At 40.3% G+C, this 18,677-nt stretch overlaps 1 protein-coding gene across 3 annotated transcripts in view; it reads right to left on the bottom strand.

Annotated features, from left to right (window-relative positions):
- Window positions 1-18,677, bottom strand: part of LOC126260049 (claspin-like) — a 172,779-nt gene that overhangs the window by 124,906 nt on the left and 29,196 nt on the right. For all 3 annotated transcript variants that reach the window (XM_049957237.1, XM_049957236.1, XM_049957238.1), the window contains exons 3-4: window positions 9,297-9,536; window positions 8,925-9,118 (exon numbers count right to left, since the gene is read on the bottom strand). In XM_049957237.1, the coding sequence (XP_049813194.1) occupies window positions 8,925-9,118; window positions 9,297-9,536 (434 nt within the window). The remainder of the gene's footprint in view (window positions 1-8,924; window positions 9,119-9,296; window positions 9,537-18,677) is intronic.

Below are 18,677 nucleotides of genomic sequence, written 5' to 3'. Positions count from 1 at the left end.
TGAAATCAAACGATGAGTCTTCATGAGATTGAGACTCAGAACAGTGAACCATTTACCCTATTCAGTTATCATTTGAACCATGTCTGGTATGGTCGAGTTTGGACCCTTGACTGATATGCCTCTTAATATTAACAAAAATTATAGTTTCAGAACCATCCTTTAAATACATTGAATGATCATTTTTGTAAATTAGAAACAATAATTGATCCAGATCCTCAAGGGCCCCCTCATGCTATGTCTCCCTGTTCTGAGAACAGTTTCTTACCTGTGAAACAGTCTGATAGGCTGACCAACTGCTTTTTGTTATGATAGTAAGAAACCATTTGCAAAAAGAGATGCATCAATGCCATAACACTTTAGTTTACCCAGAAGAATTTTTTAGGCGCAAAATCAAAGGTTTTGGCAAATTCACAAAATATATTAAGAATATAATTTTTCCTGTTTAGCTCTGCCGGGACACCATTTGTGACACATTACATGTTGAAGAATACTTATGAAAGAAAAGATAAAGTGAAAGGCAGTTAACAAGTTCTGATCAGATGAATGAGTCAGTATTCTAACAATGTAGGCCACTTTCTCAAACACCTGAGGAAGTTGGAATGAGGTAAGTGGATCAGTAATGAGAGAAGATTTGATTACCTCTAGTTACAACAGAATATTTAACTCTGTCAGGAAATATGCCGCGAGTCACTGATGGTTTACAAATGTAACTTAAGGGTAGTCCCATCAAATCAGCATGATACTTTAAAATTATCGTCATAGCTAGCAAATTAATACCTTTTAGTCACCTGATGAATTTTGTAATCTCCATAGGAATTACAGTTTCTGAAACTAATATCTGTCAGCACCAATACACTGCACAAATAATCTTTATTTAGCAGTTTATTACTGGGAGTAATGTTTGCAGCCGCAGTGAGGAAATAATTGTTTTGTTTACTGGTCAATTATTTCAAAGTGTCATCATTTCTACAAGATATATTTTCTAAGGGCTTGGTTTCACCCAGATCATAATTTTATTTTTATTTTTTTGTTTCATTTTTGTTTCTTGTTTAATAATGTGCCAAGTGATTTATGCATTTTATTTCTTTGAAGATAGCGCACAAGTTTTGTTTTTCAATAACATACTAGAGGCTTTTAGAACACTGATGGTACTGGAGTTTCAAGTCTTGATTACAACTTGACCTCTGAATCTGTTAGAGCTCTCTCCTCCTAGCACAAAATACTTTACTCCCAGTAATTACTCTTCCTCCTTCCAATTTTACACTTGTTTTTCTATGGGAAAAACTAAACTTAAGTGCTGTAGGAATGTGCTCTGATATGCACAAAACACATCATCTATTAACATTCCATCTATTCTTTCTATTATCTCTTCTCAGACTGCTACCAGCAACATGCCACCAACCTTGCAGGTGTGAACTCCTGGCAGCTGCAGCTCAGGACATCTAGCTTCATGGCCCTGGAGATAGATTAAAACAGTCTAGCATTGACACAACTACACAGAGTTGTTTTCAACCCAACCTCCAGCAGCTGCCACACAGCAATGCACATACCATAGTAAACAGCACTGAATTGCAGACCCATTTCTCTTCTGAGAATTCACGTTCCTCCTGAATGCCACACGTGTATCCTTGCACCAAACAGGTATTTAGGGTACCACCCACTCACTCTACAGCCAGTGCACATTCCGGGCTTGTGATGTCCATGCTTAGCAGCCTATCAATCAAAGTTATCACTCAGCTCTCATGCACATTCCAGACTTACACCGGCCATGCTTAGTAGCCACCTATCACAATTCACTGTCAAATCATCATCTCCCGGAATTTCATCTCTGCCGTCTTCGATCTCACGCGTCGCAGGACCTCATCTTCAACTGTCCTTGAACTCACCATCTCACTGGACCTCACCTTCAACAGTCCATGAGCAGACTGTCATGCTGGATTACAATGTCAGTGATACACATCCAGTAAAAAATGTTCCAGTGCAACCAAGTAATGCAGATTTAGGTCCCAATAAATTGTGCTGTGTGTATTTTGTTCATTAGAGTTAACAAACATATCATTGCTCCCGATTACATCCACTGGGTCATGTTTTCCCCCTCGGTCCCAAATGCAAAAGTGGCTATCAGACATTCTTACACTTGTGATGCTTTCTCTTTCCACTTCATAGTGACCCATGGATCCACCAGTTCTGCAATGCAAGCAGAAGTTACAGCTCCGGGTACAGCAACAACACTTTCAGCATGACCTGATGCTGAGGCTCCTCAAACAGAATGTGAAAGTAGTCCGTTCTTACAACATACTGGTGCCAGTCTCGGCACCTGAGGAGAAGCCATATCCTCCAGTGCCTTCTGACATCACTCACGTGTTTTGACAAGTCTCCAGCCACTGCTGCTCCAGCTAAGCCCGTCGCCCATTGGCCGCAGACACTTGCTGCCATGGTACCCCCCATTTCTCCCATTCCTTTGGTCTCACTTTCTGCCTCTCTTCCTGCACCCACTGCGCGCACGGATCAAACTGACAGTCAGTCATTCCTGTGCCAGTTCCCCAAGGATTCTCACCTACTGCTCTCTTACCCTTGATAGAGTCTTCTTTCTCATACATCGCCAAGGCTCTACCCACATCTCCAGTCCTCCTGGGACCTTCCCCTTCATGCTGTGGATATCGCATCAAATGTGACATATTCAATGCATCTACCCTCACTCTGTCAGAGGCTTCTCAGTGACCTCACTTGCTGATAGTGTGGGTATCAAGTCTTCATCGGCGCTCTCCAGCATCCTCACCTAGTGAGGGTATCAAGTTTACATTGGCATTCTCCAGCATCCTCACCACACTGTGGCCGTTCTGCTGCCCCATGGTTCTATTCGGCAGTTGCTCTCATTTGGTGTTGCAATCGCCCATCCCAGGGATCACTTTCCCAGCCCCGGGAGCCCTCCTCAATGCAGCTGTCACATGGTCTCCAAGATGGCTCCTCCCCTTCTTTCTTATGGGAGGTGAGTTATTGTTTCCTCTCAGGCTGCCGCATGTTACATATATCACTAACCATACAGGCACATTCTGTGGGCTACAGCAACTATGTGATATGTTCATATGGTCTGTTTGCATACGTATGGTTTACAGCTGCCATCAATTCTCAATTTTACCATCCTGCACTTGAAACCAGTTGTGGAAGTAACCATTGCCCAGATACTTTGGCTTCAAAGTCCTTTTTCCCCGTTGCAACAGCTGTATCACCCCTAAAACTTACTTAAAAAAAAGATCTACTATTTAATACTCTCAAACTCTTCTTCTCTGCAACATGTATATTACACTCCAGTTACAAAATGTACACTGCATTTAATAGTAGCTTACAACTTCAAGCTATACAGAATTTTCAATTACAAACTCTCTTGTACATCATCAGAAGTGCCAAGCAACGATTAACTTCACATCACTGAATCAGCAACAGCAATGTCTCTAACTCCCGGTGGTTCCACAAACCGGAGTATACCAGGTGTACTGGTATGAAATGAGCGTTAAGATACAAATGTGTCGATAGGGAACATTTGTTGTGAACGAGCCTTAATTTTTTTTGGTTGGTTGGTATGACACCTGTCAAAGATATTTAGTATATATCAAGTCATGGAACAAACAACATCATATGTTTTCATCGTGTTAACAATGTCAAATTTTGTACCAGAAAGTGATGATTGTGGAAAGCATTAATTTTTTGTTTTCATTTGAAAAAAAGTGCTGCAGAGTCACATCGTATGCTTGTTGAGGCAAATGGCTATCATGCTCTATCAGAAGCAACATGCAAAAGATGGTTTCAACAGTTCAGAAATAATGATTTTGATGTAAGAAATGAAGAATGTGGAAGACCACCAAAAAAGTTCGAAGACGCTGAATTGCAAGCAGTATTGGATGAAGATGATACTTTGAGTCAGAAGCAAATGGAAGCAATGCTAAATGTTGCACAACAAACAATTTCTGACCGTTTGAAAGCTATGGGAAAGATCCAAAAGTGTGGAAAATGGGTGCCACATGAATTGAATGAAAGAGAGATGGAAAACCAAAAAACCATTTGTCAAATTTTGCTTCAAAGACATGAAAGAAAATCAGTTTTGCATCAAATTGTTAGTGGCAATGAAAAATGGATTTATTTTAAGAATCCTAAACCGGAAAAATCATCGGTTAATCTGGAACAACCATCAACATCGATTGCAAAACCAGATCATTCGGCAAGAAGACAATGCTCTGTGTTTGGTGGGATCAGAAATGTGTGGTGTATCATGAGCTTCTAAAACCCGGTGAAACTGTGAATACTAATCGCTACAGACAACAAATGATCAATTTGAATTATGCATTGATAAAAAAAAAAGACCAGAATGGGCCAGAAGACATGGCAAAGTAATTTTTTTACATGATAATGCACCTGCACACAAAGCAAAACTGGCTCAGGATATAATCAAAACACGTGGCTGGGAGCTGCTACCCCATCCGCCGTATTCTCCAGACTTGGCCCCAACTACCATTTGTTTTCATCAATGGAAAACACATTGGCTGAGGAACACTTCGATTCCTACGAAGAAGTCAAAAATTGGGTGTCTGATTGGTTTGCTTCAAAAGACGAACATTTCTATTGGCGTGGTGTCCAAAAATTGCCAGAAAGGTGGTCAAAATGAATGATTTTTTTTTTTTCAATTCAAAATTGTTTCATTTTCACAAAAAACGCTCATTTCATACCGGTACACCTGGTATCACCTAGGCAGGATATCTGCATCATGGAGTAATCGCTCACTGCACTGGCAGCCTCAATGCACCATAACATCACTGTTCATCACCCCATTCCACAGATACGCTGCGTTCACCGCAGCACGTGGTACACACACAAAGAATACCAAACATTCTGCACACAGAAAGCAGGTCACACAAGTCTACTAAAATAACATGAACATCCTTTTAAAATTGGGTGTCTGATTGGTTTGCTTCAAAAGACGAACATTTCTATTGGCGTGGTGTCCAAAAATTGCCAGATTCATTTGATTGAAAGATCAAAGTAAAACAAATTAAGCAATCTGTTACACTTCCACGTCCACTAGCTACATGGCCCTCTGGAGTTCGATGGCAGCAGTATGGCAAAGACACAACCACAACCTTTTATTTTCAACCTAACCTCCAGCAGCCATCACAATACCACAGGGTGCCAGCTTCATCTATAGCACCGCGTGTATCACTGTAAATGGCGCTATATGAGGTGCGACAATAAAGTAATGAAACTGGTGTGAAAAAAAAAATGTTGCTTACTGTTTTAGTAAGTTTAGTGTTGTCTCCTTCAAAGTAGTTCCCTTCTGATTGCACACACTTTTTCCAGAGCTTCTGCCATTGATGGTAACATTTCTGGAACTCACCTTCTGTAATATCCTCTAAGACCCTCATCACAGCTTTTCGGACATCTTGTGCTGTTTGAAAATGGTGTCCCTTGACCACCGATTTGACACTTGGAAATAGAAAAAAGTCGCACAGAGCGATATCTGGTGAATAAGGTGGCTGTGGTAGCACTGAAATTTGTTTTGAGGTTAAAAATTGCTGTACTGACAAAGCAGTATGGGATGGTGCATTATCATGATGCAGAATCAAATTATCAGCAATGTTGGCATGGACACAAAGAACTCTTTTATGAAGTCTTTCTAAAATTTCTTTGTAGTAATATTGGTTAACTGTTTGTCCAGGAGGCACCCACTCTTTATGAACAATTCCTTTGGGATCAAAGAAGCACACAAGAATGCATTTCACTTTTGACTTTGACATGCAAGCTTTTTTGGTCTGGGTGATCCCTTTGAGCACCATTGCGAACTTTGGCGTTTTGTCTCTGGATCGAACTGGGGGGAAAAAAAAAAAAAAAAAACTTTCATCACCAGTGATAACACGGCTCAACAATTCTGGATTGATTTCCATTTGCTTTAACAGATCAGCTGCCACATTTTTCTGTGTTTCTCGCTGTTGCGGTGTGACATTTTTGTGGACCATTTTTGCACAACTCTTTCTCATACCAAGATCTTCTGTTCTTATTAGACGAACCATTTCTCGATTGATGTTCAGTTCTTCTGCAATCATTTTCTAGGATAATCTTCGATCAGATCGTACGAGTTCATGCACCCTGGCCAAGTTCACATCCGTCCATGAGGCTGATGGTCGTCCACTGCAGTCTTCATCTTCAACATTCATTCTGCCTTCACTGAACATTTTATGCCAACGAAAAACTTGAGCTCTTGACATAACCTCCTCTCCAAAAGCCTTCTGAAGCTTACCGTAAGTTGTCGTAGTGTTTTCACCTAATTTAAGAAAGAAATGGCGTACCATTGCACAATATTATGCGGTTCCATTTCCGTGACAAGAGACACAAAAACACATTAACAACTCACGACTGAGGAGTTGCATCGATGTGCCGCTTAGACTAAAGGCAGCTTATAGACCAAGGTCAAAGATATTGTACCTACACAAGCCTGCATTGTTGCCACATCTCGCACAGAACTCAGTCTCATTACTTTATTGTCGCACCTCGTAATTGTGGGCACTGCTTTTCTTCCATGAAGTCATGTGTCTGCTAATGCCGCACTTGTATCCTTGTACCAGGCAGGTATTTAGTGTGCAGCCTGGTTACTCTGCAGCCAATGAACACTCCTGGCTTACTTCAGCTTTGCTTAGCAGCCCACCAATCAGAGTTCTCACACAGCTCTCGCTCATGCTCTGGGCTTACACCAGGCATACTCTACAGGCCATCAATCGGCATTTCTACTCAAGCAATCGCCTCGCAGGAGTTCGTCTGTGCCATCCTTGAGTTCATGCCTTGCTGCACCTTATATCTGTTGTCATCGAGCTCATGCCTCACTGAATCTCGTCTTCAACTGTCCGCAAGTTCAACACCTCACAGGACTTCAACATCAATGACAGACTTTCAATCAAGAACATTCCAGTGTGATGTTAGTGTTGCCTTTTAGCTAACTAAATAGTGTGGACTCGTGTTTCAAGGAACTGTGTTGTTGTATTTTGTTCATTAGATGTAATAAACATATCACTCTAACCGCCTACCCGGGTAGATATGTCGTGGTGAGCTGTTTCTTTTGATGAACTGTGCAAAAACAGAATCTTATGTGGAATGTCGGCTTGAATTCAAACGAAAATTTCCCAGTACAAGTTGCCAATGATTCAACGATACGTACATTTGGAGAAGGAATTTCAAGAGACCAGATCTGTGATACACAAATAAAGATAGATAACCTAGAACCTAGTGTTTTAACCAAAAATAAATTAGATGAGACAGGGGGGTCCCTGAAAAGACATCCGAGAAAATCTCCGCGCAATTTGGTACTTTATATTGGTGTGTCAAGACCATCTGCTCGTAGATCTTTGCACAAACTGAAAATGAAACCATACAAAAGAACAGTAGCACATCAACTGAGGAACTCAGATACTGTTGCTCAAGCTCATTATTGCTACTGGCTATTACAGTTTGTGCCTGAGATGCTTGTTTCCGATACAGTATGGCTGTATTTGTCAGGATACATAAATTCTCAGAACACAACACTGGAGCTCTGAGAATCCTCATGAGTTCATCAACAACCTCTGCATGACGCAAGGAGTGTGGGTTGCAATTAATGCAAGAAGAATTATTAGACCAAACTTTTTACATGAAACAATACATTCTGTGAGGTATGTGAACAATATACTGCATCCTCCCCCCCCCCCCCCCCGAAGACTAACACCTAGTGAAAAGATATGCGGTTATTTCATGCAGTACAATGCAAGACCCACACTGCCAATGGTTCTAGTAATACGAAATGTTTTTGATAAGATAATTGACTGGTCTCCTCATTCTCCAGATCTAAATCTGTGTAATTTTTATCTTTGGGGAATATTAAAAAACTAAGTGTATGCGACCAATCCCCACACACTAGCATAGTTGGAAGACAGGTTCAGCTCATCATTTCCCAGATTTTGGCATCCGAAATTCATCAAGCGTTTGCTAATGTGTTCAGGAGATGTCAGGCTGCTCTTCCTACAGAGGGACATTGTTTTGAGTGCACACTGTACATAAAGGTAAGTTTAAGTTAATCTAATGCCTATTCTGTTTACGATTAATTCAGAGGAAGCACGTGCGCAATCGACTACCAACAGATTAGTGTCCAAGAGTCAAGTGCTGCTGCAGCTAGCAGATGCATTGGCGGCAGCCGGTGGCCATTCCAAGTGACTTGTGCAATCCCTCCTAGGCATCTTTCATGAGACACGCTGTATTACAATGATGAAATTTTGCACAACTGTTGAGCAAAGATGCTTATTTTGAATGGTATGCCATTGTCATGCACTGAAAATAACAAATGTGTCAGTTCTCTGTATGTCCATTCTTTCAGAGATGTTTCAGGACCCATCTGTTCACTACAGGATGTCGAATCAAACACCTTTCAGCCATCTAATGTCCAAACTTATTTTATTTAGTTACCAGTTTTGGCAATTTATTACATCATCTTCAGGCCCCTGACTGATGTGTGGGAGGATTCCACCTCAGTTCTGCTCAAAATAGGCGCCAGCATTCAAGTACTGGTATCTACAGATTTCTGCTTGCTATAGCAATCACTTCCACCATCACCTGCTGGCCCCTATTTTGGCAGAACTGAGGTGGGACCTTCCTTCACATTTGTCAGGGGCCTGAATATGGCGTAGTAAATCACCGAAACTGGTAGCCAAATAAAGTAAGTCTGGCCATTAGAGGCCTGAAAGGTATTTGATTTGACACAATGGGTCAGTTTTCTTGTCCCAATCAGCTAGCCTACATATTTATTTTATTGTAAAGAAAATTCTCATTTGTCCCCTGTACTCAAATGATTATACTATACAAAAATTTCAAACAATAAATTATTTCAGTCTGGAGTTAAAAAAAAGATGCAGTACCAGATAAGTCCAAGGTTTTTTGTAGCCTCCGAAATTTCTTTTACAGCTGGTACAATAGGTTTCCGCCTTTGCAGGAATTCCTTAATACTGTGCTGCTTAGGGCGATGGTACGGCAACGACAAACGAGACTGGCGAAGCAATCTCTGTGTTTCACTGTGAATGTTATCTATTTCACTCTTTGCAGCAGTTTTGGCCTGTGGAAGGATGATTGTGAGCATCATTATTTGAAAAGAGAAATTTACAACTACGAGACTGAACATGACAAATTTAAAACATTCACTCAAATGACTGAACTACACCAATCAGTAACATATTACACCACTTAAGAATTAAAAACAAACAAAATTAATTGATTCATTGTTGGTGTCTTGCCTTCCGAGATGCTGGTTGTCTGGTTGGTTTCATGGGTTTCTTTAACTTCTGTGAAGATGAGAGTTCAATATCCGCGGAGGTAGTGGTAGGAAAAATCTCCTTTTCATCCTCATTGTTACTGCTCCCTCCAGCACGGCTGTCTCTGATGTATGTAGAATCACCTTCTTTGTTTTCACCGTCATCACTATTATCATCATCTGTGCTTTCAGCATCATATAAATCCTTATTTTGGAACAGTGACTGTATATGGAGGAACATTAATTGAGCAAAGTTTATAAAATCAATCTATTACTATTTTCAAAAGTGGTTTCCTTCTTAGAGGAACAAGTAGAAACATATATTTAATTAAATACAGTAACAGCGGCAAAATCAACAACTAAGACAGGAAATTCTCTCTTAACTCCTTCGCAGCTTCTTTAGAACGAGCTAAATACATTATCTTACCCACGTTACAGTAAGATACATATCAATAACAGTGAAGACTAAAATAATGAGGAAAAGAGAAAGTGAGATTTTTGTTTAGCCCAATGGTGCAACTGATTTTGTTTAGCCCAGTGGTGTGGCTAATGGTATAAGCTGAAAGCTATATTCAGTATCTCACAAATTCATAAAAATACTTTTGTACAATTAACACACTTCTGATGAAAGGAAGACTGATAAGGTTCAAAGATTTTAACATAAAAGAATTAAAGTAATATGTTTGGTTACACTACTAGATTACCAGTAACAAATGAAAAGCACTAGTTTGCTTTTGTTCTACAGCAAAGCAAACTAGTGCTTTTCATTTATTATAATGTTGTTCTACCAAGAACGTACTGAAGATTCAGTTAACCAGATCACCAATACCTTAACATCCCACAATAAACCAAACAGGGTAGCAAAAATCACAACGTGAAGTACCAAATAGGTTTACAGCAATGGAACAGTGTACTGGCACAAACAAACAAAATAAAATTGTGGTTCAGTGTCCTCAGTATGTAACAAAAATTAAGAGTTTACTGTTCTGCCAACATCAATGTCAATAGAATGGGAACAATAACTTGGCTTGTGTCCAGATACCAAATGCACCTAAAATATGAGCTTGGGAGATTGTCTCAGTGATCGACTACTAGCAAAAGAAGATATTTCGATGCTGGGAGATCAGAAGAGAAATCTGCCTAAAAGCTATATCAGGAACAGTACCAGTCACAGCAGTGTTTCTCTACTGCCCATAGGTTGGCAGCACCTCAATTTCGTGTATTCAATCGATGATATTTTCACATAACCAATGAGATGTGAGGAAAAAAGTAATGAATTTCAAGCACGCAGTCACAAATATTTGACCCTTTTCTTTTCTTCTTTTTCTTTTTTTCCCTCTCTTTTTTTCCCAAATATGTAACAAGCTACAAGGTTGGGTTAGTTTGGGACCTAAGAACACAGATTAAATTGCTGCAAGTGAAATGTGGTTCAGAGATCACAGTAAACTGTCAAGTCCCCCTATAACTGGTTGGGAAGAAGGCAAGAGCATATCACCTCCAAAAGGACCATGCAAAACTGAAGTTACTATTTACAGTAAGCATTACAATGTGTGTTCAAAAAGTAAGGAGACTTTATATTTTTATGAAAAAATATTTATTTACTCATCAATATTCATGCTGTCTCCTTCAAAGTAATCCCCCTCAGATACAATCTACTCATGCCAAGGCTTCATGCAATCCTTGAAGCACTTCTTATAAGCACTTCTTATAAGCACTTTTTGGTACTGCCTTGAGTACTGCCAGCAATGCAGTTTTTATTTCCTCAATCGTTGAAAATCTTCATCCTTTCATAGGTCTCTTCGGTTTTGGGAACAAATCGCAGACAGACAAATTCGGTGAATATGGTGGCTGAGGCATGATTGTCATGTTTTTGGCCAAAAAAATTTCTCACAAGCAACAATGAATGAGCAGGTGCATTGTCATGACGCAAAAGACATGAATTGTTTTTCCACAACTCCAGACATTTTTTGCGTATTGCTTCTCACAAACAGCGCATAATGTCAAGGTAATACTCTTTATTGACTGTACGATCTTGAGGCAAAAATTAATGATGCACTTCGCCACAGTAATTGGGGGGGGGGGGGGGGGGGGAACAGTGAGCAAAACTTTGACATTTGATCAAACTTGGTGTGCTTTTTTCGGTCTTGGCTCTCCGGGATGTTTCCATTGGAACAATCGGGCTTTGGTTTCGATGTAATAAACGCAAACCCACATTTCATCACCAGTTATGGCTGTTTAGAGCAAATCAGGGTCATCAGCGATGTCATTCAAGGGCTCCTGAGCGATGCTCATAGAACAGTTCTTCTGATCAAAATTGAGAGGTTTTGGAACAAACTTTGATGACACACATCTCATGCCCAAAACATTCAAAAAAAAAATTGCATGACACAAGCCAATATCCTCAGCAACTTCTCTTACAGTAAGTTGACAATTTTCCAAAACAATCTTCTTCACAGCTTTGACGTTATCATCTGTTGCTGATGTGCTGGGGCGTCCAGAGCAGTTCGTCATTGGCAGCTTCTCAGCCATCTTGTACCACTTGTAAACATCTTATTTTTAACTTAGAGCAGACTCACGGTATGCCACCATCAACATTTCAAGTATTTTAGAGCATTCGATTCCATTTTCACACAAAATTTGATGCAAATTCTTTGCTCCATTTTTTATAATGATCGAAAATCGCCAAGCACACTAAAACACGTCTAACCTTTCCATCTGTCAAAGACAAATGAAGTATGCGGTACACTTGAAACTGTTAAAATATGTTCAGGACATGTGTACCAACATAACAAAAAAAATATCGATACTCGAATGTATGTTGCCCGCACAATTTGAAAGGTCACCTTACTTTTTGAACAGCCGTCGTACACTGCACCATGCTTAAAATTCATAAACAGGCATGGTACAAGGGGAAGGAAGACATTTGACTACTGAAAAACGTCAATGAGGAAAGTTGAAAATCAAAAAATGGAAAATCCAGGATTTGATTTTTGCCCGATGGCTTTTCTTCTATCCTAACCCTGTACTGTTTTCCTTTGTAACTACTTTCTTTTGCGTCGCTATACTCAATGAGGAAAGTTGAAAATTTATGTCAGACCTGGACTTTAACCTGGATTTTTCCATTTCTCGCAACCGTTCACATTGATCAACTCGGCCATCTGAATATGGTCCCTGACCAATTAAAAGTTTCCAACTCATCCACACACTACTGACATAGTGCCCCTCTGCATTACCCTTGCTACTCACTGCGATTCGCTGATTCCCATAAGAGTTTGAGAGCGTTGTGCATCTACACAAAAAGGATCCCTGGGTCGTCCAGCTCTAGTTATATATATGCAGTGTCTGTTCTTTCGAACATGTCCGAAAGAAGACTTTTTTTTGACCATGCAACCATATATATGAGTATGATAAAAAAGTAAAGCAAAACATTAGCTGCTATTGGGCACGGAAATACATCGATTGGGAAAGTTGAAAATTTGTGCCGAACCAGGACTCGTACCTAGATTTTCCCATCCGAAAGAACAGACAGCACACATATATATATATAGCAGGCAAAAGTACAAAGCTACTGTATCATTCCCTATAATGAAAATACAAAACTCTGTATCTCCAGAAAGATTAAATAGAACCAAACAATGGAAAAGCCAGGATGAACGATGACAATATTATGAAAAGCATAGTTGCAACTCACCATAGAGCAGAGAGAATCCCCAACAGGCACAACAAAAGGACTGTCAAACAAATATGCTTTCATCCAGAAAGGCCTTCATCGGAATTAGACAACTCTCTCTCTCTCTCTCTCTCTCTCTCTCTCTCTCTCTCTCTCTCCCTCCCTCCCCCCCCCTCCCCCTACCCCCTGCAAGTGCAATTCACACAAACATGATCACAGTCTCTTGCTGCCAAGGCCAGACCCTGACATACATGAGTTTCTGCACAAATGGACTACAAGAAAAATACAAGTAGAAGTTCTTTCCAAATTTCATCACCAACTCTATATAGACATGGATAATTAATCAAAGACTTTGCACTTTTTATATATCACAGTTAAGGTAACTGAACAACACAGCACCTCACACACATAGAAAACATCATGCATAAATGGCATAGCTCATAGAAAACACACTTGCAAATGCAAATCATTTCCTGAAACACTTCATGCAAAGAACAGATAAATAGAAAATTATGACTTGTAATAGAAAAGTTATTCCATAGCGAAACCTATTGTTTTTAGTCACAGGCTTTCACCAAGCATTTTTAATGGATCAAATCAAACTAAATCAAGATGGCCAGGTTAATATTTGAAAGCACTCACTCCTAACAAGACTTGAGTATCTTAACTGCTACTGCACTTGAATCGGTTACTGCATTCATACAATAATGTATCAGGTGACAAACTCGAAATAAAAATAGATTTGGACTATTATGCAATGTTTGTGGGGGCAGTAGCATCATTGATGGATTGCCAACTTCACAATCTACAGTCTTACATTTCTGGAAAATTTGTCTGATTTTGAACTGTTCCTTAATAGTGGGATAACATTCCAGCAGGTGATGTTACATCGTACTTTTATTAGCAGACTGCTTTTACTATTCACCAGCTAGCTCATTTTCCTTGATAACACAAGCTATGATTCAATATAAGACAAAAAGAGTGAAATTTTAAGATGAATTTGGTTCCACGTAACACTAACTGAATGTTAGTATCAAGAGCGTTTTGACTCTCAGTGATTCACTATTACTCAGTTTAAACTGTCCTTTTTGGCATTCCTAGAGCTTCTTTGTAGCTCTGTATCAATAAGCATAGTGGCTTGAAGGGAGACAATGGTTTACTGGCTAGGAGTTTGGGAGTAAGGGGTGGCAGGTGCACAAGCTACACACGTGATGCATGGGTGATGGGAGCTCGGAGCTGGTGGAGAGCAGCACAAAATGAAGGTTACATGGAGACATGAAATGGAAAGGAATGGTACGACAGGGGAAGGAGAAGGGGAAACTGTCAGGTGAAGTGAATGGGGACAGCGGGTTAACAGATACTTGAGGACAGCAGAGTTACAGGAGCGAAGGATGTGTTAATAAGATAACACCATCTGCATAGTTTAGGAAAGCTGGTGGTGGAGGGAAGGATCCACATTACTCGCATTGTGAAGTAGCCATTCAAATCTAGCAAGATGTGCTCAGCTACATGTTGTGTCACTGTGTGTCCCATTTTGTATTCGGTCGTAACTTGGTGGTGGCCATGGATTCTGGTGGACAGCAGGAACATTTTCATATCACCGTAAAAAGCTTGTGGCAGAGTTGACTTATGACACAGGTAATTTTAGAGGTGATCCTGCCTCTGATAGAAGTAGGATGAGCCTTTGACCAACTAGAATAAGAAGTGCTGGTGGAGAGCATTGGGCAAGTCCTGCACATGAGTGTCTTCCACTGGGATATGGACCTCATGGCAATGGGTTGGGAGTGCTTCTGGGATGGACTACACACCCTGAATCCTACCAAATGTGTGTGAATTCCTAAGTGGCCAAACTGCTTAGGTCATCGGTCCCTAGACTTACACACTACTTAAACAAACCTATGCTAAGACCACCACACACACACACACACACACACACACACACACACACACACACACACACACACACACCAAAGGGAGGACTCGAACCTCTGGTGGGAGGGGCCGCGAATTCCTTGACAAACACAGCCACTCCGCGCGGCCCCGAATCCTACCACCATCCCCCTAGAATCAGCCACAAAAGGAGTGCCCCCTCATCACCCAATAGCATCCTGGTCAGGAATGGCTGAACCATATCCTTCGCTAGGGCTCTGATTATCTATCATCATGCTCTGAGATGAGGAACTTCATGCCCAAGAGACTTCCTACCTCACCTATCTATCATCATGCTCTGAGATGAGGAACTTCATGCCCAAGAGACTTCCTACCTCACCTAATGTGGTATTCTATTGCCCATTATCCATCCCCATTCCTTCCACCCCCCCCCCCCTCCAGTCCACCTGACACAATTCCCACCCAACCAAGACCAGGTGCCAAATGGCAATCACAGCATTGTGCGTCTAGCTGGCACTATGGAGGAGTGCAGGCTTGTGTGCACATACGTGTACGTGTGTGTGTGTGAGAGAGAGAGAGAGAGAGAGAGAGAGAGAGAGAGAGAGAGAGAGAGAGAGAGAGTGTGTGTGTGTGTGTGTGTGTGTGTGTGTGTGTGTGTGTGTGTGCGAGTGCGCACTCGTGCAGTCTAGCTCAGTCTAGCAGTTTTATTTTTCTTGTGTGTGCCTTGCAAAGAACTCGACACTTTGCTATTCAGTGAGTGGTCTCCTTTACTCCTAAATTATTTACATTCTACCAGAATTATCATACCATATTTAAAACTCAAGAGTTTTCATGTACTCTCCCTGAACTTGAGTTCCTTTCCAAATTTCCCTTGGTTTCCTTTATTGCTTGCTCAAAGTATAGACTGTATGACGTTGGGGATTGGCTACAATGCCTTGTATATTCCTACAGTTCTCCAAAACCCAAAATTATCTTCCCTGACATCGGCTTCTACCAGTTTTTTCCATTCTTCTGTGAATGATTTGTATCAATACATGACTTATTAAACTGATGGTTCAATAGCATTAACACCTGTCATTGCTGCCTTCTTTGGAATTCTAATTATTATCTTCTCCCTGAAGTCTGAAGGAACACTGCCTGCCTCATATACCGTGCACACAGGTGGAGTAATTTTGCCGTGGCTGGGTCTCCTAAGGATCACAATAATTCTGAGGGAATGTAGTCTACTCAGGGGACTTGTTTCCACTTGGATCTTTCAGTGCTCCATCACATTCTCCTTGCAGTATCATATTTCCTATTTCATCTTCACCTATTTCATCTTCTCTTTTCTGTTTGTTTTCTTCACATAGACTCTCTCTATAGCCTTTCCACCTTTCAACTTTTGGGTTCCTTTTTTTTAGTGCTGGCTTGCCATCAGAGTGCTTGATGTTCATACAAAAAATGGCTCTGAACAATGGGACTTAACATCTGAGGTCATCAGTCCCCTAGAACTTAGAACTACTTAAACCTAACTAACCTAAGGACATCACACACATCCATGCCCGAGGCAGGATTCAAACCTGCGACTGTAGCGGTCGCGTGGTTCCAGACTGAAGCGCCTAGAACAGCTCGGCCAGCAGCCGGCCCGATATTCATACAGTTGCTTCTTTTTCTGCAAAGGTGTCTTTTTCTTATCCTATAGGTGCCTATACAATACATACTTCAGTTACCTACATAAGCTCTGTTATAGAGACAAAACTGGCAATGACAAGCATAGACCATAGTCTTCAAATGTTGCTTTATAATTATCAGCAGAGTACTTCCAACATGTGAATGAGTATAGTCTTTCATGTAGCATACACACTTACTTTTACATAACACTTCACAAGTCTTTGTACAGTGTATCATACTCGTACAAGGTACTTCTAGTATTTGAAGGACTATAAAATGCACCTCAATTTTTAAGCAACTGACCTTTACAATCCCTGAAAATCATCATCTGAACTTTCTTCTTCTTCTTCCTCCTCCTCCTCGCCATCGTTGTCCTCTTCATATGGTCTTCACTGTCATCGAGAGCATTACTTATGCCACACTTCTTGAAAGATTTAACAATAATGTCTTCTCTCACTCTAGACCACAACTGTTTCATCAACTCACACACCTGTTTGACTGTAGGTTGTTTTAAGGCTCCCTTCACCAAGAATTCATGTTGGGTTTCATCAATCATCCAATTGTTCCAGTCCTCTCTCACATATACTTTAAATGGTTTATTTATCGAGACATCAAGAGGTTGCAACTGTGAAGTAAGTCCTGGAAAAACAGCAAGCTCTGCATTTCCCTGTCTCTGTTTCTCTTTCACAGACTTTTTCACATGACTACTAAACTGATCCAGCACAAGAAGAGAACTCTGCTCCAATAAAGCACCTTTCTTCTCTCCCTCACTCTGTTAATCTATAATTTCATACCAACCTCGTCCACCCCACCCATGTCACTAATGCGAATGACACCTGGAGGTATTTCAGGAGGTTTTGGGATTTTCCTGTGCTTGAAAATTATCACTGGATTAAGTTTAGTACATGCCAACAGTTCTGTTAGATCCACACTGGTTTTCTATCAACATTGAATAATACAGCTACAGAAATATAATATTTTCTCTTCATACTCTTGTGGCATTTTCCGAGATATTTTGGTTTCAATTTTCATGGTACGTCTATGACACATTTAATCTCCCTCTTTTTTTTTTCAGTTGTACATGACACATTTAATCTCCCTCTTTTTTTTCAGTTTTTCTTTACTAGCCCACCAATCGTGAATTGTTTTTCTCTGTCTGTGTAGGGCCAAAATTCCACTTAACTGCTCTGTTTCCATGTTTTTTGCAAATCCTATTAGTTTCAATTTACAGTCCACATCACATGAATATCTCTTACTTTTTTTCATTCCATTACGAAACCAGCTACTAACAAAAATATTGTACAGTTACCGATAACACAAATCACTTTCAATTCATGTTCACTGGCACTGTAGACAGCAATGACATATTGTAGGCTAAACAATATTCTGGGTTTGTCCTGGTGGGTCAGGAGGGAGACAGTGTTAGTAAGCTTGTGAAAACCCGCGACATGTTCACTGCAGCGATGCACTGCTGCTACCAGTTGAATCCAATGTTGTCAGACTGCTAGACAGAGACAGGTTCCCACGGCATCGAATATATAGCCTTTTTAAGACTGCGGGAATTTTAAATCAAACATTGGACATTTTTACATTAATTTTGAGTATAAGATGCACCTGAATACTGGAAGCAATTTTTCGAAGATAAAAGTGTGTCTTATAGTCCGTAAAATATGCTAGTACCAATACACAGCACCCAGAGACAGTGGTCATGTGTGTGTGTAAGTTGTACTTTTGCAAATGTGAATGTTAATGTGTGTGGGTGTTTTCTACATCAGAAGAAGGTCTTTTAGCTGAAAGCTAAAATGTATAGCACTCTTTTCATTCGGCTTGTCTGCGAACTCAAATGTCCTTTGTATAAAATATTAAACTAAAACCACCTTTGGCCATCTGTATTTTGAATGTAATTAATTTATGCAGCCAGTTTCAGCATTTTGCTATGCCATTTTCAAGTCCCTGTGTAAAGATAACAACAATAATAATTGTGTGAACTACATAATAAAGGGGCAGTGTAGAATTTAAAAAATCAGTTCTATACAGTGGTAATATGTAGTAAACATTTACAAAAAACCAACCTGTACAGGGTGTGACATCAAAGTAAATAATAAACTAAGAAATAAAATGAGAAACCATTTGCACACTGTATGAATATAAACT

This window comes from Schistocerca nitens, chromosome 5 (assembly GCF_023898315.1).
Source record: "Schistocerca nitens isolate TAMUIC-IGC-003100 chromosome 5, iqSchNite1.1, whole genome shotgun sequence".
In the NCBI taxonomy this organism is placed as follows: Eukaryota; Metazoa; Arthropoda; class Insecta; order Orthoptera; family Acrididae; genus Schistocerca; species Schistocerca nitens.
The sequence above is the reverse complement of the archived record's forward strand: the minus strand, read 5'-3'. Positions and strand labels throughout refer to the sequence as shown.